The sequence below is a fragment of the Dasypus novemcinctus genome, chromosome 13, assembly GCF_030445035.2.
Source record: "Dasypus novemcinctus isolate mDasNov1 chromosome 13, mDasNov1.1.hap2, whole genome shotgun sequence".
NCBI classification, from domain to species: Eukaryota; Metazoa; Chordata; class Mammalia; order Cingulata; family Dasypodidae; genus Dasypus; species Dasypus novemcinctus.
This window is the reverse complement of record NC_080685.1, coordinates 23,967,935-23,995,806: the sequence shown is the minus strand read 5'-3', so window position 1 is coordinate 23,995,806 and position 27,872 is coordinate 23,967,935. Positions and strand designations below refer to the sequence as shown.

The following is a 27,872-nucleotide window of genomic DNA, read 5'->3' as shown; positions in this document are numbered from 1 at the left end:
TTCAAAGGTGCTCCCCCCTGCTCCCCCGCTTCTTTAACGTGGCTCCTGGTATATGGAGGGTGAGGGAGTCCAAAGAGGGTTATAAAATGTTCTTATGTTTTTTTTCACCCAATTTACACTAAATTTATTTTCCCCAAATGCGTGTGTATTCTGAGATGTGACATATATACAGTTCAGTTGGTCATTCATTGTATCAATTACATGACAGAACACAAGAGGCTCAAAATGGACTCATCGTAATTTATTTCATGTTAAAATGTACAATTTCTTTCTTTCGTTTTGAAGCGACTGGCTAAAAAGGACAGATAAATACAAGAGTGTCGCTGGCTCCTATTTTATACAAGGTTTATGCCCCTTCTGCTTGGCCCTTACAGTCACCTTGTACAGGTACAAAGGCTACAAAGAAGGAAGCAATAGAAACAGACACAAATAGCTTTTTTGCTTTTTTACATGCAATTTGTAAGCTTAGTTTGAGCTATGCACAAGCTACTGCTCTATTTTCCCTTAAAAAATAACTTCAATATTTTATAAAGGTAGAAAAATCTACAGATGGAATGAAAATGTGAAGTTAGAGGCATTTCCATAAAATAGCAACTTTACACCAAATTCATTATTTTTAAAAATCCTGCCAAGTATTTGGACATACATGAAATGTTCCAAAATCAGACAGAAAAACAAAGAGCTATACTTCATTCAATAAACAAAAGTCTGCATTTATAAAACAGAAAGCTACCTTTTCCCTCTCAAAGAAATCTGTCACCAAAATGGAAAAGGTTCTCAACTTTACACCAAACATTTAGCAATAAAACTGCTTTTGACTAACCAAATGGGAATAGCTTTTTATAGCTCTTTACAGTTTGATAATGAACAAAAATATAGTTTTTTTAACCCTCAAATTTGGGCACCCTAATCAAGGCAAAAAACTTTAGAAATGGCTGTAGCACAGTACTGCAAAATGCATTGTCACTAACAAAGATATGAGCAGCATGCTGGAGTGTCACCTTAAACAAAATATACAATAACTGAAATATTAAAGGCATTTGTGTGGAGTGGGCAGGGAAGGGGGAAGCTCTAGTTTCAGTATTAACACATAATTTGGGGGGGCTTGATAGCCAAATTATTTAATGGAAGCAGGCACAAGTGGCTGCCTCCAAATTGTAGTCCAAAGGGAGGCCTTCCTTTGCAGAGAATTTCATATAAAAGTAACAGAACCAAAGGCACCAAAAAAGGAAAAAAGGGGGAAAAAGAAAAGAAAAACAGCTCATATAAGGCTTTCTGCTGTATAAAGTTTGTTTTGTTTTGTTTTTTAATTAAATGGTGCCAACAAGTGTTTTTGCATTCACACCAATTGCTGGTTATAAATGGTATGTTTTCAGTGTTTACATTTAATTAGTTGATTTTTTCACTAGACACACAATTACATGACAATGCATAACTTCACTTGTAGATTATATAAAAAGTCCAACTTGAAGTCATTTATCCATTTTAGGCCTGTGCCATGGTCCTTCTGAGTTCCTTACAGCAGAGCCTGCTGATTCATGCCTTTACTTTCTGACTTTCTGTATGTTGTTTCCTTAGTCTAGATTGTTCTTTTATTCTGTTGGATGAAATTCCTTTTTAAAGCATGGCTTAAATTTCATTTTCCCAGATTGTTGTTTCCTCCTTTCCATTCTCATATTACTTTGCATATATCTTTATTAACAATATTATTGATAGCTATCTTTTAATGAGTGTTTACTATGTTCTAGGCTCTATGAAACATATTACATGATCTTATTTCATTCTCACAGTAACCCTATGGGGCAGCTAATGTTTGGACTCTCATTTTGTCAATGGGAAAACCATTGGTTTGTGAATTCTTCAAGGGAAGGAGTCAGAGATGTGGGCTGGAATCTTTCTCCATCATTCTCCTTATCTATAAAATGGGATTTATAATACTTTTCTCTCAAGGCTGTGAGTATGAAATGAAATAAAATATGTACTGTTGATCACAAAAAAATTAAATGAAAGGAATGTTGGGGAAGAAGATACATATAAAATATAGAACCCTTAAAATATATAGCTTTTAAAATTCCTAGATTAAATCTTATGACAATGATTAATGAAGTAAAATACTTTACATTTGTGTGGCTTTTAAAATACTGTGTATAACATATTACTTAATCCTGATATACTCCAGGGGAATGTCTTATATAATAAAATCAGCAATTGCATAAATTAAAGTTGTGTAGTACAGGCTGTAAGTGTTAAGGATCAGTAGAAAAGGAAAAGGTGCTAAGTTTTTACCCAGTGAATAGGATGCTGAGGGAATGAATTTATCTCAGAATGAGATAAGGAAAGAAGCTCAAAATTCTATGGTTTCTCAGTTTGGTCCAGGGCTGCAGGCCACTTAAGATGAAAGGGGTCAGCATATGACCTGAACAACCTACAAACCAAAGATTCGCTGGCCTCAGATTGGAATACTTACAAACCTCAGGGGTACTTGAAGCCAAAGACTAAACATTCTTCCTGGAGCATCTATTTTAACTTAGTCTACTCCTATTGTAATAAAAACAAATATATGCATATTTAAAAAAAATGATGCCTAGTAATTGATAAAAATGTTCTTTCACTTGCTTATTTCCTGTGTGGTAAACCTTAAAGTTCTCGTGACTTCTTTCCCTACACTGTCAGAGCTAACTCATGAAATCCCAGTGCTCAATCTTGAAATTATAGGCCCTTACAACTTCTGGTGAAAGAAACCAGGAATACTAGAAAGATAAAATATTATCTTTCCCCTGATAGCTGCAGAAAAGCAGAGGTTCTTCTGCATCATAAATCTGTTTCTGATGTAGTGGTGGGTTGAAAGGAATATCACTCTGGGTGTCCAATGTGGTGACTAAGGAAACTGAACCGATATGGTTCTATATTCTATTATTAAAGGTGACCTCTAAAGGCAACCATCTTTCAGAGATTGCTATATTCTGAGAAATGCTACTGATAGCCCTTAAAAGTTTACTATTCTGACTGCGTTACTAAATATTTAGTAAAAATTTTGTGACCCTGGAATTAATATTTAAATTGACATCTCAATTTTCTGTGAAGTAGAAATTATAAGATTTCTTTATTAACCCAGAGGAAGACTTGAGATTTTCTTATTCTCTGTGTTGTAAAGGCAGTGTAAATTCCATGACTGTTGGTGTCTATTTTTGAACACAGTTTGAGAATCTTTTTCTTATTTAAATGAACACATCCATATCCATACTTAGACATATCCATATCCATACACAACACATCCATACTTAGAATATTATGCAGGCTTGTTGCTTATCCAGAACAGGCTATAATTTCTCTGAGACTCAGTTTCCTTATCTGTAAAATGAGGAAAATAACATCCGTTGAATAGAGTTGTGGGGATTAAATGAAACAATATATGTAGAAGGACTTTTAAATCTTGATTAGTGTTCTATATTTGTAAGACATTATTAAATATCTACCACAGCAAGGAATAGCATTTGCTCATAGCAGTTGCACTTTTGCATGATTTTTTATATCTCCCTAGAGCAGAGATTACTTTTGCCATGGTGACTCAAAGATATTAATTAAGCTAAAAGTTTCTCATTGTATTCAGTGTTTACAAAACTTCCTTAAAATCGAGTTTTATTTTGAATTTAGGACGAAGAAGATAATTCATATAACCACCATCAGGTAAATTTTATGCTTCTTGGGCCTATTTTTGATCTCAGATTTGAGTTTTTATAAGGTTTGGATGCACCGCTTTTTCAATAAAATAAGCATGTGATTAAATTTTATAATTAACTTTGAAAAGTATAATTTTAAATCACTAGTAATATTAATATAATCACTGTTTTATGACATGCAATTTTCTGAACGATACTTCAAAGCACAGGAAACAACTAAAAGGCAAAGGATCTTCAATATCCTCAGAGTTCTAGAATTAAAAAAAGTTAAACTTTTTATTAGAAAACACTATCTTTATTGAAGAGAGAATGTTAGCAACTCCAGTCAATGAATACTTTATTTGCTTTGAAACTTTATTTTAATTTTTAATCTGGCTCATAAGCACTTGACCGTTTAGAAACTAGTCACCTTGTAAAGGAAAAATAAATCTTGCTAGTTTTATTCTTCCGTGGCTAAGAAGCGTTTCATGTACGGGGTCTAAATGACCCTTGGTGTGGTGGCGAGGAAGGGCGCCTCGCGGGAGAGGGGAGGGGAGCAAAAGGAGCGAAAATCTAATGCTCAGGTTGGAACTGGTCGACGCAGTTCAGCTAGAACGGCTTTGGCGGGATTCCAAAGTCAGGTAAAAGTATGTTTCAATTTTGCTTTCTTCAACTACATATAGTATCGTTAAGGCCAGGATATAACGCTCCAGGCGCTAAATAAATATCTATGGTTGCAGTAACCGGGAATTTGCAACAAACGGAAACCTGTGAAGGATATGTTGTATTTGGAAGGATAAATACAAATTTAAAATACAAATACACGCGTGCAAAAACGCTTTATAAATTGCTTCCACAAAAGTTTCATCATTTTAAAGAAAAAGTCCTTAAAAAATTATAGGAAAGACGGGGAAAGGAAAGGTATTAGGGAAGAAAAGACTAGCACAGCCATCTACTGCCCCACTACAGAGGATCGAATTCCAGCCAATGAGATCACGAGTCTAGAAATTGCTGGTTTTTGGCCCAATCAAGACGAGATTGTGTCTATAAATAAGACTGCCGAGGCCTAGGAGCGGAAAACCCCGAGGCACCATGGCGCGCACGAAGCAGACGGCCCGCAAGTCGACCGGGGGCAAGGCCCCGCGCAAGCAGCTGGCCACCAAGGCGGCCCGCAAGAGCGCGCCCGCCACGGGCGGCGTCAAGAAGCCGCACCGCTACCGGCCCGGCACCGTGGCGCTGCGCGAGATCCGGCGCTACCAGAAGTCGACCGAGCTGCTGATCCGCAAGCTGCCGTTCCAGCGGCTGGTGCGCGAGATCGCGCAGGACTTCAAGACGGACCTGCGCTTCCAGAGCTCGGCCGTGATGGCGCTGCAGGAGGCGAGCGAGGCCTACCTGGTGGGGCTGTTCGAGGACACGAACCTGTGCGCCATCCACGCCAAGCGCGTCACCATCATGCCCAAGGACATCCAGCTGGCCCGCCGCATCCGCGGGGAGCGGGCTTAATCCGTGCATTTCAGTGGACGACCCTAAAGGCTCTTTTCAGAGCCACCCATGTTTTCACCAAGAGCAGCTGTGCCACGGTGGTGGGGCCATGTGGAGGCTAGCTAAGCATATTTCGTAAACCTACTTGTTTAAAAGTACCAGCTTTACTTCGTTTAGGGTGTGGAGAGATAAGGGGAAACGCGTGCTCCCAGGGTGGGTGATGAGATGTAGCGCGAACGCTAGAATGTGCTGGAGGCATGGTCTAGATGGTTCCGGCCAAATCGGTTCTTTTAAAAGTCCAAACCGCTAGTCCACCCAGTTGAAAATTTACATAAGTCTGCCGTGGCGGTTGTCTATAACGTGCTGCAAACTGCTTTTGCAAAATGTTTTAACATCACTCTAATACCACTCTGGTAGCCATCCTTGTGTGCTAACAACTATTGGGATGAGATTCTGGCTTTTTAACTCGGTTCTAGTACTAAAGCCGGGCCTTAGATAAAATCTGAAAGCTCCAAGTAGTTAAACCTGATTTTAACTGAAAAAATGAACAGAGAGAGAAATTGTGCTTTGAATTCCGGGAATTTTAAGATTCCGAGGGCAGCGGGTGGGGATGGGGGGGGGGGTGTGCCTTTTTCTTTAAAAAAAAAGCCTTTTTCTATTTGCGCCTGAAAATGGTTATGTCTTGTTTCTAATTTAATATCTTCCGGCATGATACAGGCGACACAAATCGGAATGAGAAATATCCTAGTGCTTAAAAAGAAAACGAAAACGTGTGAAATGAGGTATTGGTGCCCACTGCCTCACCAAAAAATAAGAAAGTTAAATTTTAAAAAAAGCTAAAAACTTCCACAAAGCACAGAAAAGTAAGGCAATGTAAAAATAAGAACGTTAAGGTCATAGCTGGTGCCTCAATTCTATCCATACGAAAGGCCACAAATGAAAGTGGAAACTAACTCGAATCAGACCGCAAATAGGTGAAACTATACAGCTTTACGTAATTTACTGATTAGTATGAAATAGAGCACTTTGATTGGCTAACAAGACTGTTAATGCCCACTCAAGGGAGCGCTACCAGAATGCTATTATTTACGTGGGCTCCACCTCTCCATGACGACACTGTTGCAAATTAGCCAATGAAAATGCAGCACTGCATAAGTCCTTATTTGCATACGGTCTCTATAAGTAGCGTAGACGCTGCGGGCTTTGCTCGAGTTGGGTTAGCTTTCTGGCTGTGCACTCGATCTTTGCGCAGAAATGCCGGATCCAGCGAAATCTGCTCCTGCGCCTAAAAAGGGCTCGAAGAAGGCTGTTACGAAGGTCCAGAAGAAGGACGGCAAGAAGCGCAAGCGCAGCCGCAAGGAGAGCTACTCGGTTTATGTGTACAAGGTGCTGAAGCAGGTGCACCCCGACACCGGCATCTCGTCCAAGGCCATGGGCATCATGAACTCGTTCGTCAACGACATCTTCGAGCGCATCGCGGGCGAGGCGTCGCGCCTGGCGCATTACAACAAGCGCTCGACCATCACGTCGCGGGAGATCCAGACGGCCGTGCGCCTGCTGCTGCCCGGCGAGCTGGCCAAGCACGCCGTGTCCGAGGGCACCAAGGCGGTCACCAAGTACACCAGCTCCAAGTGAGGGCCCGCCAGAGGTCAGCTACTTTATCCCAAAGGCTCTTTTCAGAGCCACTTCAGTTATCAAAAAGGGCAGCTGTAAACACTTGGGGGCTGACGCGCTTGTGTTGGTCTGGGTGGCTCGTGATAAGCGAGTGCTTCCGGGTTAGGAAATAATACGGTGGGAATAAATTCCTTGGTTGTTAATATCTGGATCTTCCTTGTTTGATGTTGCCACACTCAAGAGGTCTGACCAGGATCCACGTATTTTGTTTCGTTTTCCCAGGGAGCAATTTACTTATCTGCCTATAGGTCTCGAGTTGTGGGGTTTTGTTTTTGAGCCACATACCAGGTGGAGCTTTTTAAAAGCTGTTCTTAATCATTTGTTTTGGCTATGCACTTTCAGGCATCTCTCGCGAATTTTTAATGTTTTCATCCCTCGGCCTGCTCCTAAGTCCTAATACAGCTATTCTCTTGTAGCCAGTGGTTCTCAGCCGTGGGGAGGGGGGTTTCCCTCACATACCCCGCCCACCCCTCTGTCCCGGGATATTTGGCATTCAATGTCTGGGGGCATCTTAGTAGGTGGGGCAGGGAGTCAGTCGCTACTGGTGTCTGCCAGAAAAGCAGCTAAACCTCCTACAATGCACAGGATAATTCACCACCACAGGAGTTTGGTCCAAAATGTCAGTTCTCGTGCCGAGGGTGGCAAAACTCCGTTTGACCACCTCCATCTCTCAGGATTTAATTCTTCGTTCTGTCAAACCTTTCTCAACCCCACCCTGCCCGTGTTAGCTGCTGTGAGAGATGTTTAATGTCTCCTCCAGGGCGAGGGCCTTGCCTTGGTTCAGCATGCAACTGAACTTTCCTGGTTATAAAAATCACCACGGCGCTTGGTAAGCACGTTCCCACGTGCCTCCTGAAGTTTCCTAATTCAGTTAGGTTGGAGGTGGGGCCTGGGGATCTGTGGTTTTTAGTGCCCTTATGTGTTTTTTTTTCTTTAAAAAAATAGGTTTTGGGGTATCTGGTAGGCTGCATGTTAAAGCCCCAGATATTAGTCACCTTGCTTGGGTATATCAGGATTCCTGTGTCACAAATATTCCGAGAAAGGAAACAATTTGCAGAGTGGAGAGAATTTATGGTGTACAGAGGGCCACAGGTAATACATAGGATGAATTTCTGAAGTCTTCTCAGTCTAAGATTCACATCACTCAAGACTAATCCTGACAGGCTGGTGGATGTTTCTTTTACCAGCTAAAATATATGCTGGAAGCAATAAGAAAATACTGGTTTACAATTCACTTGTCAACACAGCTTTGAAAGGAAGCCATTTTTGTTAAATTTGGGGGAATTTGCATGACTATTTTGTGCTTAAAGTGAACTTTGATAGCCTTATACCATGGGAGTTCAAATTTACATCTGATTCAAGGTTTCATAAAATGTGCTGTATATGACTTCTTTCAATGGGGAATTTAGATTCTCAGTTGATTTCTCTCACTAGCTTTCTCCTGATGACTACCAGATGAGGCCAGGGAAAGATGACTAAATATTCTAAATTTCCCAATGAAAGTAAATTTTACCGCATATTTTATGGTGGGGAAAAAAATGTACTTGGTAAGTGAGAAAGGCAGGATGGTCTAATTTCTACTCAGTCAAGTCATCGGAGAGTCTGTCCTGCCTTCTACCCTAGGATCCTAGTCTAGAGATTGTAGGGACAATGCCTCTCACTGTTTTTTTTTCCTCACTGTATTTTGAAGTTAAGCATTGTCAACTGGGCGACCTACTCAAAAACTATCATTCATTACCCACTAATAAAAAAGATTATGTTCCAACCCCTTAACCTGAAACTAAAGACCTTCCACCATCTGGCCAAAACTTAATTTCTTCAATTACTAATTTTCTCCAGTCTTCCAGCTTTTCCAAAATGTTATATTCACCGTCCTACAATGCATCTTAATGTTCCATCTTCTGTACTTGTGTTTTATTGAGTGCCCGAATTTTACTCTCCCTTTTATTCTCTGGATTACTCAAAACCTATCAACCTGGGACTTTAAACTCTTGCTCAAATCTCATCCTGTGAAGCCTTTCCATCCCATTCTAGTTCACAGGAAAGTCTGTTTTTGACCCTTAAAATCTTGTTCCAGAACACTTTTTTCTGTGAAGCGTTTAGCTTTGTTCCTCATCTCTTATCCCTTTCCTTATTTTTACACTTTTTTTTGTGTTTGTCTTTTACTGTAGGCCAGGATCCATTTTTCATTCTTCTTATCTTCCACAGAGCCCAGCCTAATGTCTACTATAAAATAGCTTCTCAATAAAGTTTGCCCAGTCCATAGAACACAAGAAAATTATCTGAAGGTGGTAAATTCAAGGACTCCACTAAGCTAATTCTTTGTTGTTTCTTTATCCTGTGACATTCTTAACTGCCCTTTAATAATCATTGACCCAGTTAAAACAAGTGTTAGAGATTTGAAAATCCTGAGAGGGCAGATAAATTACTGCACTTGACAGTTTCCCTTGAGCTAATGTAACTTTATGGCCAAGACAATGATATTAAAGTGGAGCTCTTTCACCCCCTTTTGATGTGCTGGAGAGATGTTCTGCTTTTTCAGTGTTGTAAACAAGGATGAAGGAGGAGGTGAATTTCCGAAGATGAAAAAAGTTTGTGGTATTAAGATAAAGGACTTTAAATATCAGATCCAGAGAGTGGTGCAAATACAGAAATGACTTTGGCCTGGATCAGGTCAAATATGCTCCAGATGGAAGGACAAGTCATCTTTTCAAGGATTGGTGAATGGATTGTGGTATGTTTGGAAACCTACAAAGATGGCAATTTAATCTTGTCATGATTTTTAGATAAATATCTTACTTTTAGGCTGTGTGCAACTCTTAATGCTGACCTAAGAGTAAAACAATACAGTTGAATTTGGACAGTTATAATTCAAGCACAGAACAACTGATGGCAAATAAGTACATGATCCCTTTGTGGGAAAAAGAATGTCAGTCTTTAACAAGAAAGGGACAAGATTGTTTTGGGGAATTACTAGATATCATTGAAGATTACACCAGTATAAAGTTATTTACAATTCAAGGGGAAGTATGTTAATTCCAAAAGAGGGGTAATAAGGAAATATGTGAGTATAGGAGAGTGAAAGGCTGCATCTGGCTGAAAGGTTTAGGAAAGTTCTATGAAGATTGCTTCCTATGTGCCAGGCACTGTGTTAGGTGATAGGGTTACAAAGATTTCCTCCTCCTCATCCCCTCACTTCCCAGCCCACCCACTGCCACCCCTGATAAGTCCATGAGGTTCAACTGGAATTTCGTCACCAACATATCAAGCATCCTCTGGGCAATTTTTTAAGTTTTAGTTTTATCCAATTTTTACTGTAACCTCTTTCAATTTTTAAAATTTTTTTATTTTTATTTATTTATTTTTTAGGTACTGTGGGCCAGGGATTGAGCCCAGGACCTCATATATGGGAAGCCAGCGCTCAACCATTGAGCCATTTTGGGTCCCCTCAGTAGGTTTTTGTTTGTTTGGCTTTTTTGTTGTTTGTTTTTTTCTAGGAGGCATTGGGAACCAAACCTGGGACCTCTCATGTGGGAAACACGTGCTCAAGTGCTTGAGCCACATCCATTCCCCTCATAACTTTTTTAAAAAAATTAATTTATTGAAGTATATCACTCATACATAAACAATAAGTGTATAATAGTTGTGAACTTACAAAACAACATATATAACATCATCAGGACTCTCATAACTCACCCTACCACCAATAACTCACATTGCTGTTAAACCTTTTTAATGATTAAAGAATATTGTCAAAATATTACAACTTTAAAAAAAAAAATAGGAAGAGTCAATTTCTCTGAACAGTCCATATCATGACCTGATACTTCCTTGAGCACCTAAAGATCTAAAGCAAGACTGACATTTGTTGAGAATAGATTTCCTCCTGAGGAGATAGCTATGAAGAAAACCAGATCGTACAGTAACACAGGTCAACTGTGGAGGACACTGGCTGCTGCCTACAGAAAAGAAGAATATTTCAAAAAACAAAAGGGGAAATACAGGCCTGGTAAAAAGTAAAGAAAGAAGTCTTTAGAATAATGTCATCCAAACATCTGTGTTTAGAACTAGAAACATCTGTACCCTCACGTCAGAAAAACTGTTGAAATTTCATATTCTTGACTACTTTGCCTTATACTTTGCTACTCAGAAGGCCCTATACTGGAAAGTATCACTCAAAATATGAAAGATATAAAACCATACTTCATATAGCACTGTATACATGTGAAGATTCACCTATGGCATCATGAATTATTTAAATCTACTCAACTATATTTTAGGTATAAAGAATCTATCTTAAGTAACCAGTTAATAAATAGTTTTAAGTTTAAAAATAAAACAGGTAACCAAAGTATTTCCCCCCAACCAACCGTTTTATTATCTTTATATCATTTATATATGAACATATATAAACAAGTGTATAGTAAAGGTTGTGACCTTACAAAGCAAACAGTATAACATCAGACAGGGGTCCCATACCTCAACCCTCCAACAACACCTTGCATTGTTGTGAGACATTTGTTACAAATTATGAAAGAATATTGTCAAAATCTTACTACTAATCATAGTCCTTATCTTACATGTGGTGTTTTTCCCCCCAATACACCCTACTATTATTCTTTAAATATAATTTTTTATGACAGAAGTTGTAAACTTATAAAACAATCAAGCACATGTACAGAATTCCCAAATAACACCCCTCCATCAACACACCACACTGTGATGGAACATTTGCTACAGATAATATCATCTGATTGTTACCATGTCCATGCTGTACATTTGGCTCACATTTTCCATACTGCCTCATTATCAACACAGTACATCTTTTGCATAGATGCAAGAATATTATGTTATTACTACTAACAACAGTCCATAGGTCACTCCAGCTTATTTTTCCCATGCTTCTCCACATTCCCAAAACCCTGCAGTAGTGACGTACATTTGCTCTAGCTCACAAAGGATACTCTTGCATCTGTACGATCAACCACAATTCTCATCCACCTCTTGGTTTACTGTGCTTTTTGGTTCCTAGATTATTCTCTAGCATTCTGTTAATTGGCATTTACATACCTAGACTACCATTTTCAGCCATATCCCATTTATAAACTAGCTGTTACTATGTATTACCACTCTATACATTTCTACACTTTTACAGTAAAGCTAATTAAAATTTCTACATACATTACACATCAGTAGTCCACTCAGTCCTCGTCTTATCTCCTTTATCACCACCTACCACCAGGTCCTGAAGATATTTTCCTACAATTTCTTCCAGAAGTTATATTGTTCTTTTATTTTTAGGTTTTTGATCCATTTCGAGCTAATTTTTGGATAAGCTGTGAGATAGGGGTCCTCTTTCCTTCTTTCAGCTATGGATATCCAATTCTTTCAGCACCATTTGTTGAATGAATTGTTCTGCCCAAGCTGTGTGGGTTTGACAGGCTAGTCAAAAATCACTTGACCATACATGTGAGGGTCTGTTTCTGAACCATAAATTTGGCTCCATTGGTCTATGTGTCTGTCTTTAGGCCAGTACCATGCTGGTTTTTGTTTTGTTTTGTTTTATTTATTTATTTATTTATTTATTTATTTATTTATTTATTTATTTATTTATTTTAATTCCCCCCCCCTCCCCTGGTTGTCTGTTCTTGGTGTCTATTTGCTGCGTCTTGTGCTGCGTCTTGTTTCTTTGTCCGCTTCTGTTGTCAGCGGCACGGGAAGTGTGGGCGGCGCCATTCCTGGGCAGGCTGCTCTTTCTTTTCACACTGGGCGGCTTTCCTCACGGGTGCACTCCTTGCGCGTGGGGCTCCCCCACGCGGGGGACACCCTTGCGTGGCACGGCACTCCTTGCCCGCATCAGCACTGCGCATGGCCAGCTCCACACGGGTCAAGGAGGCCTGGGGTTTGAACCGCGGGCCTCCCATATGGTAGACGGACGCCCTAACCACTGGGCCAAAGTCCGTTTCCCACCATGCTGTTTTTATCTCTAAAACTAGATAATATGATTTAAAGTCTGGAGATGAGGCTTTGCTTTTTCTTTTTATGATGCATCTGGCTATTCAGGACTCCTTACCCCTCCAAATAAATTTGATGATCTTGTTTTCAATTTTTAAAAAAATGCTGGTGGAATTTTTATTGGGATTGCATTGAATCTGTATATTAATTTGAGTAGAATTGACATCTTAACAATATTTAGTCTTCCGTTCCATTACCATGGAATGTTCTAGTTATTTAGAATTTTTTTATTTCTTTTAACATTGAGTTGCAGTTTTCTGAATACAAGTGCTTTACATCCTTGATTGTTTATTCCTGACTATTTGAGTTTTATCTGTCATATTTTTACCACTCTTTTAACACTTTTAGTTTTATTGATATAATCTTCATTTCTAGACTCTCTTCCAGGCCTCTCTCTCCTGTCTTTTCTTTTCAGGCTCTAGCACACCCTTTAGTATTTCCTGAAAATCTGGTCTCTTGCTTAGAAATTCTCTCAGTTTCTGTTTATCTGTGAATACTCTAACCTCGACCTCATTTTTGAAAGACAGTCTTGCTGGATATAAGATTCTTGGCTAGAAGTTTTTCTCTTGTAGTATCTTAAATATATCAGACCACTGTCTTCTTGCCTCCATGGTTTCTGGTGAGAAATCAGCACTTAATCTTATTGGATATCCCTTATTTTTTATGCAATACTTTCCTCTTGCTGTTCTCAGAATTCTCTCTTGGTCTTTGGCATTTGACATTCTGGTAAGTACGTGTCTTGAAGTTGGTTTATTCAGATTTTTTTGGATGGGAGTACATTGTGCTCCTTGGACATGGATATCTGTCCTTCAATAGGGGTGGGAAATTTTCTACCATTATTTCTTCAAATACTCCTTCTGCTCCTTTTCCCTTCTTCTGGGACACCCATGACATGTTTGCATTCCTTTTGCTGTCATTTAGTTCCCTGAGACCTTGTTCAATTTTTTTCCATTCTTTTGTCTGTTCTTTTCTATGTTCATGTTCAGAGGCCATTTCATTAAGCTCATCAATCCTTTCTTCTGCCTCTTCAAATATGTTATTGTATGATTCCAATGTTTTTAAAATTTCATTTATTGCACCTTTCATTCCCATAAGTACTGATATTTTTCTATGTATGCTTTCAAATTCTTCTTTGTGCTCATCCAGTGTCTTCTTAATATATTAATTCTTTAGCCATCGCATTGAATGTATTAAGGAGATTTGTTTGAACATCTATGATTAGTTGTCTCGACTCTTTTATGTCATCCGGAGCCTTATCTTGTTCCTTTAACTGGGTCATATCTTCCTGTTTCTTGGTGTGGATTATAATTTTTTGTTGGTGTCTTGGCATCTGGATTACTAGAGTATTTATTCTGGGTGCAGTTTTTCTCTTTAGTTTAGGGCTTCCTGCCCTTCCTCCCTTGCTTGCTGTGCAGTAGGAGCCAATGATGTAGTTGGTACTAAAAGCTGTGGAGGCTCAAGCTGCCCTCATTGCCCCAGGGACTGATGAAGCTTCTCCCACCTTTCTCCTTTGTCAGGGGTAGGGAGAGAGTCACAGCTGTGTGGAATAGTCCAATCATGCCGGCCTAGACTGTAGTTGCCCAGAGAGACTGATGAAGCTTCACTCCCCTTTCTCCCCTGCCTGGGGTGCGGTTGGATCTGCATGTATAGGGAGCAATCTATGCAGTGCGGGTCCAAGATGACTGCAGTTGCCCCAGTAGACTTCCAGTTTTCAGTCTGTGCCAGGTAAAGGTACCTGCAGTTATCTGGATAGGTTGGTGCAGGGCCTACCAGCCTCCTCCCTCCTAGAGTTGGGGCTGAAGCCTAGCTTAGGGTTGTAGGCTGATCTGGGTGAAAGAAACTGGTTTCTACCATCACTGTGATTTTAGGTCAGCCCAGCTTCCCCTCAGGCTGGGGGCGGAGTCAAAATGGCAGCCACTGGAGTCTTTCTGACTTGGATAGATTCACACCCCAGTTGTTCCTAGCCAGCTGTATCTACTAGTCAGTAGCCAAAATTGGTGGCCAACTGATTTCCCCTGTTTTTGGGAAATGGAGCTTCCAATTCCAGCCACAGAATAGCTACTGGGGCAGTTCAAGCCACCAGAGTATGATAATCACCAGCCTCCGCAGCTTGGCCGGTAATTTCCCAGAGAGGCTGGTGCAAGTCTCCGCAGCTTCCTCCCTTCTGGAGGTGGGGCTGAGGCCTAGGCTAGAGCTGCAATCTGCTCTGGATGGAAAGAAGCCAGTCCCCTGGGAAACGGACTTGGCCCAGTGGTTAGGGCGTCCGTCTACCACATGGGAGGTCCGCGGTTCAAACCCCGGGCCTCCTTGACCCGTGTGGAGCTGGCCCACATGCAGCGCTGATGCACGCAAGGAGTGCCGCCCCACGTAGGGGTGTCCCCCGCGTAGGGGAGCCCCACGCGCAAGGATTGCGCCCCATAAGGAGAGCTGCCCAGCGCAAAAGAAAATGCAGCCTGATCAGGAATGGCACTGCCCACACTTCCCGTGCCGCTGACGACAACTGAAGCGGACAAAAGAAACAAGACGCAGCAAATAGACACAGAGAACAGACAACCGGGGGAGGGGGGGAATTAAATAAATAAATAAATCTTTAAAAAAAAAAAAAGAAGCCAGTCCCCACTAGCACTGTGATTCTCAGTCCGCCCTGCTTCCCCCGATGCCAGGTGCAGAATTAAGATGGCAGCTCCCAGTCTCTTTCTGACTGGACAGACTCACACTTTAGCTGTTCTCAGGATTATACTTTAGCTCACTGAAGTTACTCATCAGTACCTGAAATTGGTGCCCAACCATCTCTTCCTCCTATTTTTGGGAAGTGGAGCTTTCAATTCCAGCCATGAAACAGCTCCAGGGTTGGCTTGTGCCTCTCGTGGAGGATGGGCACCAGCCTCTGCAGCATGGAGCACTCTACTTATGAGTATTCTCTGCACATGGGCAGTCTCCTTCTTCCATTCCTTCAAGGATGTCGAAGGATGCTATTCTGGCCTCCTGGAGCCTCCAAACAGGTGCTTCATAAGAGAGCTCTGCATGTTTACTAACTGCCCTATAGCAGGAGCTGACTCTAGAAGCTCCTTACTCTGCTGCCATCTTGCTGGTTGCCTCATAATTTTTTAATCATCTGATTGGGTGGACAGAATTCTCCATCATTTCATCTTTAATTCTGTGATTAGAAAATCATCCAAGTTGTAACATGTTTCTTTTACTTTAATATATCTCTTTTAAAACACTTTTTTATTTTCACCTAGGCTATTATTTTATGCCATTATAGTGAACATCCCTGGCTGTTCCACCTTCCTACCTACAGATATAAAAAACAATTTAAATCATATACTTGGCTCACAGCATCTCCAAACTGCTGGAGCTTTGTTCAACATGGTCCTAGTTTAAGAGAAATTTGGTTTTTTTTTTTTTCTCTGCAAGATTCTATTTTCTTTGGGTGTGACTATCATAGGGGTAAATGAACAAGCCTTTTCTCCGTCTCCCAAATACATTTCATCAGAATGTGAATAGGTTTAAAACATGCCTATTATTGAACTATGCTTCACCACTGCCATGTCTCCCTGGTCTAAGCCACCACCATATCTCCTGGATATTTGCAATGGCCTTTTAACTTTTGTCTCCTGCTTTTTCCCTCTCCCCTCTCACTCCGTTTTCCACAAGGCAGCTAGAGTAATCTTTTTGAAACATAGGTAAGATCAGTCACTCCTGTACGCTTATCCCCAAGTGAAACCCTCCAAGTCTTCAGATTCAAGGCCCATATCCTTACAAGGGCCCCCACCTGCCTCTCTGACCTCATCTCTTACCACTCTCCTTCTTGCTTGCTCCATTTCAGCATACTTGGCTCCTTGCTCTTCCTTGAATACACCAAGGCCCTTCTAGCTAATTGCTGCTGCATTTGCTATTTCCTCCTCTGGAAAGATTATTCATCTCCAGATAATTGCACAATTGGCTTCCACATACCTTTTAATTTTCTCCTCAAAAATTACCTTGCCACCTTATCATATAAGAGCAAGCTCATCTCCATCCCCATCCCCCACTTCTTGGTGCTCCTTATCTCTATACTTTGCTTAATTGTCCTCCAAATCCTATAGGAATACTAATGTATTTTTTTATTGCTGAATCAGATTGCTATTATAGATAACCCTTAAAAACTATTCTGCTTCCTGGGATCATTACTTCTCAATTAAAGGTTATTTACCAGCTTCTCTTGCATGTGGGTGTGTCCATGAGACAAAGTTCAGGGTCAATGAGATGTGAATGGAAGTACCATGTATTAATTCTAGTTTGTGCTCTTAAAAGGAATAGGTATGTTATGCTATTCCCTGTTGCACCCTGGGTTGCAGATACGATGACAGAAACAATGAACTTCTGTCTTGCACCTGAGACTGAAGCCATGTAATGATGATGGCAGAACTGCCCTAGTAGCCCTGGACTGTTAATTTAAGAGATAAATAAGAGATAAATAAGAGATAAATATCTTGTATAGGCCAACAATAATTTAGACTACACTCTGACAAATACATTGTCTGTCTCCCCTCCAATCTCCTCAGAATAAGTCCTATAAAGGCAGGTACTTAATTTTGTTCATTGCTCTCTTCCAATCATCTAGAACTATACTTAGAATATAGTAGGGGGAAATGGACTTGGCCCAATGGATAGGGCATCCATCTACCACATAGGAGGTCCACGGTGACCCGTGTGGAGCTGCCCCACATGCAGTGCTGATGTGCGTAGGGAGTGTTGTGCCACGCAGGGGTGTCCCCCGCGTAGGGAGTCCCACGCGCAAGGAGTGCGCCCCGTAAGGAGACCCGCCCAGCGTGAAAGAAAGTGCAGCCTGTCCAGGAATGGTGCCACACACACAGAGAGCTGACACAACAAGATGACGCAACAAAAAGAGACACAGATTCCCGTGCGGCTGACAACAGAAGCAAACAAAAGAACATGCAGTGATGCAACACAGAGAACAGACAACTGGGGGGAGGGGCGGGAAGAATGGGGGAGAATAAAAAAAATATATAGTAGGCACTTAGTAAATATTTACAAGATGAGTGGATAGGTGAAGAAGGGAGAAAAAGTTGAGAGACAGAGAGGGAAACAGGGTTGTATTTTTTAAGGCAAATCTCCAAGACTTGGATTTAACAAGAAATGATTGAGTTTGAAATATTTGGCTCTCTGAATGGGAAACAGCATAATACAGATGAGAGTCTAGATAAAGTTGCAACTATCATGGCCCACAAATCAGTTTTATTAATAGAAGCATCATGGTATAAGTCCTTGGGTATTCAAAGACCCTTGCCTAACTAACTCAGAAGCAGTATGAGGGGGCATGGTAAGTATTAACTATCAGGAATCTCTTAGAAGGATTATAATGGATCAGAATTGGAAGGAACCTTGGAGATCAATTATTATAATCCCTTAATTTTATAGAAAACAACAATGAGGCCCAAATAAATTAAGAGAAACACCAATGGTCAGTGAACTTAGCACAACGTTTGGGTTCCTGATAATTATTTAAATTATCTCCAGCTCAGTGTAACTGATTATCAAGATGAATACAGTCTAATTTACTGTCTGCCAAGATCTCCCTATATAGATAATAGAAGAGGCTGTTAAAGGAGGAAGTCATGTAACCATGGCTCCTATACAATCAAATACCATGCACAAGGCAGCCCAGCCTGCTAGAGCAACAGCGGTTGAAGATTGTCCTCAAGATCATAAATTCAGAGCAGTATCCATACTAACGATTCTGGCTCTTTCCACCTTCCCCATTTCTCTTCTTAGCACTGCAGTAGAGTAGACACTTGCCGAGAAAGCAGTATAGTGGCGATGAACATCAGCTTCTCCACCTAAGAGTTATATGACTTTGGAAGTTTCTTTACTCATTCAGACCGCAATTTCTTCCTCTGTGAGGTGAGAAAAATAATGGAGTCTACCTTTCAGGCTTGCAATGAGGATTAAATGAAGTAAAATGCTTAAAGCGCTTAGTCCAGTGGCTGGAACATGGTAAATAATCAGTGTTGCTCCTGTCATTATGGTTTGGAAGACACTCTTATGAGCACCACTGTACCTCTGGAGTACATTTCCTTTCCCTAAAAGTGACGCTTTAATGAATTTCTTGTGTCTTGAGTATCATCTCCTTAAGCATCTCACATTAGGGTCACAGAACCTTATTTATTCTAAAAATACCAGTCAAGAAGGCAATTCTACAATTTGATCGTGGTCTCTGATTCTGTAGGATCTTTAAGTTATCTGCTCTGCGATCCAAGAGGAAGAATTAGAATTCAAAATGGGGTGGGGTCAGGTTGATGATTTCTAGGTTGGATCATTTGTTTGTTAAATTGTTTCATGTGTCTCCTCTAAGCATTTTCAATATGAAGATCCTGTTCCCACCACCTATTCAGGAACCAAAGTTCCCCCCAAAATACAAGGAAAACTTATTCAAATTACAGTCCAAAGAGTGGCAAACAAGACAAAGCTCCCAAGACTTCAAGATATCTTTCCTGAACCCAAGTACTCATTACATACTAGATGACCTATTTAAGGTGGTACTACTTAAAAAAATGCTTAAGAATCAGGATTTCACTATCAATCAATTCAAGGAACTTTGCTTTAGATGGCCAGAATCAGAAAATGACAGTAAAGAAATAAAACTCCTAGAGCTTGAGCAGTTCCTTAGTATTTTACGTTGGAGGAACAAAACATGGATGCTGGCTCATTGTCCTAAGGATGTCGTAAAGACAGTGACACCAGATTGATTGAATATTTAGAGAAGGAGGAAGGGAGAGAGAGATCTAGGGACTGGAACAGCACCAGGCACCCAGAAGAAGGAATTCTTGTGGGAAAAAATGAGGGATGTAGAATTGTAAAATGAAATAAGGAGCCAGTTATCTCTGTTGCTTCATATGATCAAGGGCAAGAATTTAAAATTACCAGAAGGTAAGGGAAAAGCCATATCATTCTTTTAACCTCAGGGTTTTCAATACTCAGGGGACTGGAGTATACCTAAAAACATCTGCTTTTTTTTTCCCCCTTGGTAAAACTTGGGTAGGTCTGTTTTTGGTTGGTGGAATGATCATTTGGAAATGCATAGAAGGAAAACTTTTTATGCTAGGCAGGGCATGTGAAACAGTTCAGACACACCACATATATAATCCTGGACAGAGGTACACCAGTGTTCTTGAGAAAATCCCCAAATCTATGATTAGGAATTAAACCACTTGGATTTCTCTCTGGAGATGTATATTTCATTTAGTTTGGCATGTCTCCTTACTCAGGACCCATATTATGACATGTAGGATAATGAAACAGGAGAAAGAAATACTAACTCATACATGTGGTTTTATAGGATTAGTTCCTATAGGATTAGTTCAGCCAAGGAACATTTTTCTCCTTCCTAGTCTTCATTCTTCTCTGTGCTACAATATGAAAATTTAATATGATTTTGCTTATCCAGGCATCTTTGTAGGGGATTTTTCTTGTAGGTGTCTTTTCAAATGTTTGAATTCTGATTTTCATAAACTTCCCCCCCCACACACACACATTAATATCAAGGAATTGGGTAATGGAAATTATTCATAAATGAGACCCTCCCACATCCCCAAACAGCAAGTATGTATGGAAAGAAAGCATTCTTAAGATTAGCAGAAGAGTTAACCAAGATAAAACTTGAATTCCAATCCTTACCCTAGAGAAAAAAGGTAAGAAGCTTTTTTGTCTAATGGAAGGCTATTTCATGGTATTTATGTTTGTGGAAATGTATTTAGGAGGGAAGACGACATAATACAGAAATATTTCTAGATTAGTACAGACAAATAATTTATAGTTGGAAAAAGTAGAGTCCCAACAATTATCAAAGCAAAGCAAAACAAAAAACTGTGACTATTCTTCTGGGGAAGAGGAAATAAAATATGAATTACAAACATGTCTGAGTCATTCAGACTGAGTTGACAGATGGAAATAGGGCCCTGAACGGGGTGACCCTTAGCAGCACAGAGATGTCAAAACAAATCAATTTGCTTCTTCCTGGCAGTGTAAAGGGAAGAGGTGTCCCTAAAATCTTATGCGTGGGCAGTTTTATAATATATTGGTAAAGAGTTCAGCCTCTTAAGATAGGGTGCCAGATTTGTAACCTGGCTCTGCTCTTTATCAGCAGTGTGGCTGGAACAAGTTTTTTAACCTTCTGTGCTTTAGTTTCTTTATCTCTAAATATGGGATAATAGTAATGCTTGCTTTATAATATTTTTTTGTAAAGGATAAATGAATATATACATATAAAAATGCTTAGACTAATGCTTGGCACTTAAAAAACATTGAATGTTAGCTGATGTTGATAGTAGCAACGCCCTATTGAATGCTATGCAAATTTCTCCTTTCTATATCTATTGAGTCAAGATAGTATAGTCAACATATATTGCTTTTGTTTCATCTACTCCAAATTTGTGGAAATGATTTTAAAAAATTGACAAAAAAAAAAGAGATGGCAGATGGGATAACAGCGAAGAGGGGAGCAGAGGATTTGTGCATAAGTTAGGAGTGGATCAAAAAATGATCCATGCATTTTGGAACCAGTGCACCAGGAATAAAAGGAGGCCTTGGAGCAGTTGATGGCATGACTGGGGCACCACAGTAGGAATAGCCAGGACGGTTTATTCATTTCTACCCCTATCCTACCTTGAGGAACCTAACAAGCCACAGCAACATTTGACCCCAGCAGCAATTTTTTCCCTTGGTTCTGAGAGGCAGCATGGGGGGGGGGGCTAATTACTATGAACTTTCCCAATATTACATTTCATTCCTCACCCACAGGTACCTAAGGGATCCATCATTCACAATAAAGAGACTCCTAATACAAGGTGAGTCCATAATTAAGAGTCATCAAACATTTAAGAAGAGCCAACAAAGTGAGATATTAAACTCAGCAAACCATAGAACCCAAAGAAACAAAGTTAATAGCAAGCAGAGGAGGCCTCAGAATAAATGTAATAAATATCTTCATTGATAGAGGAGATGATATTGCAAAAAAAAATTAACGAAAGATCTTAGAAATTTAAATTTTGGCCATTGACATAAAAATTTAACAGTAGGACTAAATCCAGAATAGAATAGACATACTTGAGGGAAAATAAGTGAGCTGAAAGGTGGAGCCCAGAAATCCCCCCACAGTGCCATATAAAAAGATACAAAGATGGAAAATGGCATGGAATATATATTTGGATGTTCCGAAATTCACCCAGTAGGAGAGTGAGGAGAGGACAGAAAAGATGAAAGAAATAAAACACAGGCCTGAATAAGGTTTGCTAATTGATTGTGCACTGCCCAGCTTCAAGGAGCAACACTTAAATGGTAATTTTTGTGAATTGTCTCCCCTGTAGTTGTGCAGTGCACAACCTAACTGGACATACCTGGTAGTCCTGAGGAAGTAAAGGAGTAAAACGAAAAATTTTCACAGGCTCTAAATACATAAATAATACAGACTTACATCCTTAGATTGCAAAGTCCCATTAAATGCTGAACAGGATAAATTAAAGGACTTTACCTAGAGACATGGTGATAAAATTTCAGAACACAAGAGCCAAGGATAAAAATTCTGTGAACATTCAGAAAATGCTTACAAAGAAATGGGAACCAAATTTATTCTGGACTTTTCATTTGGGATAACACTCAATCTAAGAATAAATTGAAGTCAATATTTTCCAAAATCTAGGGAAAAGAATTTCTGAAATTAAACTTTTATATCCAATAAAACTATCACTTAAGTGTGGGTGATTTTTCAGACCCTCTCTGAAAGAATTATTAGAATTGTATTCCAGTAAGAATAAAAAAAGACTCTAAGGGGGAATGTGGCACACCAGAAACAAAGGTGGCCACGTACCTGGTAAAATGTATTGCTGTCTAAATAAGTTTAGATTCTAGAAAATAAAAAAGAAAACCTGGAATTCAAGTCCAAATGATATTGATGGATGATTGGGGTGGAGGGCAAGAATGGAGAGAAGTGAAAACAAGCTAAGTAAGATTTATGTTATATTCAAGAGGAGGACACAGGTTACTCTAGAAGTTTTTAATGAAGGTTTAAATAAATGGAGGTTTAAATAAATAAATGTATCTTTCTATATAGTATAAAGCATTAGAAGAAGAGTATTTTATATTCATAAAATCAGCAATCCATTAAAGAGTGATGGATTTTTGTACTTACCATAGACACACACATACATGTACTCACACAGTTGTGCATAGGATAATTTTTAATAAATCAACAATTATAACTCTTAGGATTTGACAGATCAGATAGGCTAAAACTTAGTATAATGAGGATTTCAAGAATATGGTTAGGATCACAACTATACTTATTTCTATACCATCATGTATCCAAAATAGGAAATGTGTATATTATTTTCAAATTCACATAGAACATTGACAAAAACTGATCATATATGAGATGGCAAATGAAATCTCAAGTGTTGGAAAAGCTGAAACTATACAAAATGTGTTCACTGATCATAATGCAATGAGATAACTAAAATACTCCCAATTTATACTCTTAGGAAAAAGCATATGGGTTAAAGGGGATATCAAAATAAAAATATATACTCTTTAGAAATAAATAAGAGCAGTATATATTTAAATCTATGTACAGGGAAGTGGACTTGGCTCAATGGTTAGAGTGTCCACCTACCACATGGGAGGTCCAAGGTTCAAACCCAGGGCCTCCTTGACCTGTGTGGAGCTGGCCCATGTGCAGTGCTGATGTGCACAAGGAGTGCTGTGCCATGCAGGGGTGTCCCCCGCATAGGGAAGCCCCATGCACAAGGAGTGCACCCCGTAAGGAGAGCCGCCCAGCGTGAAAGTTCAGCCTGTCCAGGAGTGGCGCTGCACACACGGAGAGCTGATGCAGCAAGATGATGCAACAAAAAGAGACACAGATTCCCGGTGCTGCTGACAAGAATAGAAGCAGAAACAGAAGAACACACAGTGAATGGACACAGAGAGCAGACAACTGGGGTGGTGCAGGGTGGGGCGTGGCAGGGAGAGAAATAAATTAACTTTTAAAAAAGAAATCTATATATAAAAAGAAAATAAAACCAAAAAAAGATTTGAAAACATAATAAAATAAAATCTATAGTGGTCAGAGGCAATTTCTTAGCTTTAAAATGCACTTATGAGAAAATAACTATTGAAAATAATGAATTAAGATATTAACTAAAAAGCAGATAACGAAGCGACAATAAGCTAAGGAAAGTAGAAGGAATAAATCAGGATGAAAACAGAAATCACTGGACTAGATTACACCTACCCATTCCACAAATATAGACTTAATAAAACCAAAGGCTGTTTTTCAAAAAGAAAAATAGTTAATTGTTAAATTTAAATTAAAAGAAAAGTACACAAGTAATATAAGCAACACTACAGAAGGTATTAAAAAGATGTATATTTTGATACAAATATATTTGCAAATGTAGACAAAACTTTAATTTTCCATACAAATTACCAAACTTGCTTCTATGAAAAGTAGAATACCTGAATAAAAAATATAGAAGAAACTGAAAAGGTAGCCAAAGATCTACACTTAAAAACAGTACTAGTCTAGACAGTTTTACCAAACACTGAGGGAAGAAATATTTATTATATAAATTGATCCAGATGATGGAAAAAGATGAAAAGCCACCCAACTAATATTATAAGACAAGAACAGTAACAGATATTATGAAGACTAAGTGAAATAATCTGTGTACAGCAAATAAAAGTCATCAGTACATGAAACAATCAATACAGATTAGTTAGTATGATGTACCATAACACAGATTTCATAGTAGAATCAGAGTTATTTGGGATAAGAAATTTCAATTCAAGAAATGATTAGTGTAGGATTAAAATTTGAATTCTATTTTGCCCAAAGCCTGTGAAATTTCAGAGTATGACTGAACTTAAGTTAGAAATGATTATTTTCTAAAATAAATATGGTATTTGCAAGCTTACTGTAAAGGTCTATTTCTTCTCTTCAAAGCCTTTATCTGCCCTTCCAGAAGTGGGCCTCTTTAAGTCATAGACTCCAGATGAGTTCTGTTTAAATAGAGATCACACCACTGTTTCATCAAAATTAAACTATCATCTCAGAGAACACCACATTCAGTGAATTTTATTTCTCCAGAATGCCTAAACAAATTATTTCTAGTCTTTCATAGATTTTATTTCTCTATTAACTAACATTATCATGTTCAAGAATTTTCCCCTTTAGCATATACTCTCTCTCCACAATTTATTTTTTCCCTATCCTTTGAAAGTCTAAGGGTTAAGGAGTAACATGTGCTTAGTGTAATATGGAGGTAAAAGGGGAAGGCAGGAAGATGAGCTTTTTATTCTTTTGGGGTTTTGTTATCTGTACTTAGAAATAAATAAAGAAATGGGGACTAAAGGGAGAATGGCAGCAAACATTTTACTGTTAGTGTACATTAACAAAGAAATCTATCCCTAAAAGACTTTCCTGAAGACCCAGATTTTCAACTTACTGGCATTTTCTGGTTTTTATTTCCTTTGTGTTTTATTTTGTTTTGGTGTTTTCCATTGCAAAGCTTAATACACAGTTCTCTTAGGGTCTTTCTGTTTTTATATTACTATAGCTATGAGACTAGTAATAATCACATCCTGAGATCCTAAGATTATTTACAATAACTCACAAAAATGGAGGACCCGGGAATAAATCTAACAAACGATGAACATGACCTTTAGAGAGAAATTTCTAACACTGTAGAGAGACATTAAAAATGACATAAACCAATGAACAGAACTTTATGCCAACCATAGGCATGATTTGGAAAAATCAACATTGTAATGATGTCAGTTTCCCTCTCAAAGACCTACAGATTAAAAAATATAAATCTGGGAAGTGGAATTGGCCCAATAGATAGGGCGTCCATCTACCACATGGGAGGTCCAAGGTTCAAACCCAGGGCCTCCTGACACGTGTGATGAGCTGGCCCACGCGCAGTGCTGATGCACACAGCAGTGTCCCCCACATAGGGGAACCCCACACGCAAGGAATGCGCCCCATAAGGAGAGCTGCCCAGAGTGAAAAAAGTGCAGCCTGTCCAGGAGTGGGCCATACACACTGAGAACTGATACAGCAAGATGACACAACAAAAATAGACACAGATTCCGGGTGCCACTGACAAGAATACAAGCGAACACAGAAGAACACACAGCAAATAGACACAGAGAGCAGACAACTGGGGGGGGGGGGGGGGGGGGAGGAGAGAAATAAAAAAATAAATCTTAAAAAAAAAAAAAATATATATATATATGGTAGACTTGAGGAAAAACTGAAACAAAGGACTCGATATTCCCGGATTCTCTAGAGCCTTCATCTCAATCACTTTCTGCATGTAAGCTTTACTACCTCCCACTAGAGATTGGCTTCTTCTACACAAGAGGGAATAAATAACATCTAAAAAAAATATATACGGATTCAATACAATCTCACTCCAAATTCAATAGGCCTATCAGTAGCATGTGACTAGTTGATCACTTTCTTTCTTGAGACACTTTATTCTCTTTTCCTCCTGCTTCACTGCCTACTTTTCAATGAACTTTGCTATGGCCTCTTTTACACAACCTCTAAAATTTGCCATGTTTCAGGGCTTGGCCTTGGTGCTTCTGTTTTCTATCTGTACTTTCCCCTTATATCTCTTCTGGTCCTTTCTCTTAGCGCCACATATATATGTTGATTCTCAAATTTTTATCTCTAGTCTAGGCTTCTTCCCTGGGTTTGAGTCATATTGCTTCTTTAGCAGTTATACTGTTGAAGTTGTCTCAGGAATCTTAAAAGTTATGTCCAGTACAAAACTTTTGCTCTTTGCTTCCTCTTTCTCCCTGTTCCACCAACTTACTCTTTCCCAGCTCCCAGCAACTTTGCTCTTTCCCAGGAACCAACTCATTGCTCAGGTCCCCCAATTTAAAAGTTGTTCCTGATTCCTCCCTTTCCTACCTCTAATGAATCAGATTCATTCCTACAAAATATATTCCGAATGTGGCCACTTCTGTCAGCTGTACCTCCCTTCTGTCTTATTCTCACACCTGGATTTGCCATATCTTTACCTTGACATCACCTTAGGGAAATTTCATAAATCCAGAAGGCATTGGGGTTTGTCGCTACCTAGTCTGGGAGCCAGGGAAGACCTGGACTCGATCTAACTCTTACTGTTCTACCCCCAACTGGCCAGTCCACTTTGGGGATTTCTTCTTAGGCTAGGAAACTCGGGTGATCCAAAATGGGCCTGGGCTCTTGTGAGAAGCTCCTGTGGTTCTTGTGTGAATGTAAGGCTCTCCCTACAAAGTCTGGAAGGTGAGAAATGACCCCAAACTGATCCACTCTCCTCCCAGCCAGTTGCCTGTCCTGCTCCATTTCGGTCCACTCGGGGGCACTGTTCTCAGGCCTGGACCCTTGGGGGGTCATAGAATAGACCCGAACCTTCCTCGCAAGTATACTCCCTGTAGATCCACAGCCCGGGGGATTGCCCCTGCAGTTTGGGGCTGAAGAGAAACCTCCTCCCCATCTGATCCCTGCAGGAACGTCATTCTCGGTTCTGGAAATTCTTGGCCTATCTAGGCTAGGCTAGGCCTTGTGGGCGAAGACGCGTGGTTCCCGAAAGCATTTGGGACAGCCTTTGAAGAGGCTGTGGGCTCCCTACACACCGACCTGCTGAGTCTGCCTCCGGGGGTCCTTCAAGACTCTGATCGCGAGGGAACCAGCAGGGAAAGGGGGGGTGTCATCAGCGCTTGACTGGGAGGCCAAGCAGCCGCCACGCATTCTGCACCCGCTCCCTCCCCACCGCCGCCTTCGCCGGCCCCCGTTTTCTTGGGTTTCTGGCCGGTGGGCCGAGCAGCTGGGGGCGCCCGCCCGGGGCCCGGTGTTTCACTACCTCCCCCTGGGGCCCGCGGTTTCTCAGTCCTGGTCTCTGCAGAGGCCCGGGCCGCGCGCTCACTTGCGTACAAACAGGCGCCTCCCAGCAGCCCCTGCGCCAGGCGCCCGCGAGGGCTGCCGCGGGCACACGT

General features: G+C 40.1%; 2 protein-coding genes and 1 long non-coding RNA gene across 3 annotated transcripts; 2 read left to right on the top strand and 1 right to left on the bottom strand.

Annotated features, from left to right (window-relative positions):
• Positions 1 to 226: 226 nt before the first annotated feature.
• LOC111764896 (uncharacterized) lies at positions 227 to 27,872 on the bottom strand. The gene is made up of 3 exons (XR_011645370.1): positions 27,517 to 27,872; positions 24,801 to 24,884; positions 227 to 3,351 (listed from the first exon to the last, which is right to left on the bottom strand). It is a non-coding gene; the product is annotated as an uncharacterized lncRNA (long non-coding RNA).
• Positions 4,745 to 6,515, top strand: LOC139436264 (histone H3). Its single transcript, XM_071207397.1, has one exon. The coding sequence runs from the start codon at positions 4,752 to 4,754 to the stop codon at positions 5,160 to 5,162; it is 411 nt and encodes a 136-aa protein (XP_071063498.1). The 5' UTR covers positions 4,745 to 4,751; the 3' UTR covers positions 5,163 to 6,515.
• LOC101426712 (histone H2B type 2-F) lies at positions 6,327 to 6,831 on the top strand. Its single transcript, XM_004461644.4, has one exon. It carries the CDS (start codon positions 6,396 to 6,398, stop codon positions 6,774 to 6,776), a length of 381 nt encoding a protein of 126 aa, XP_004461701.1. The 5' UTR covers positions 6,327 to 6,395; the 3' UTR covers positions 6,777 to 6,831.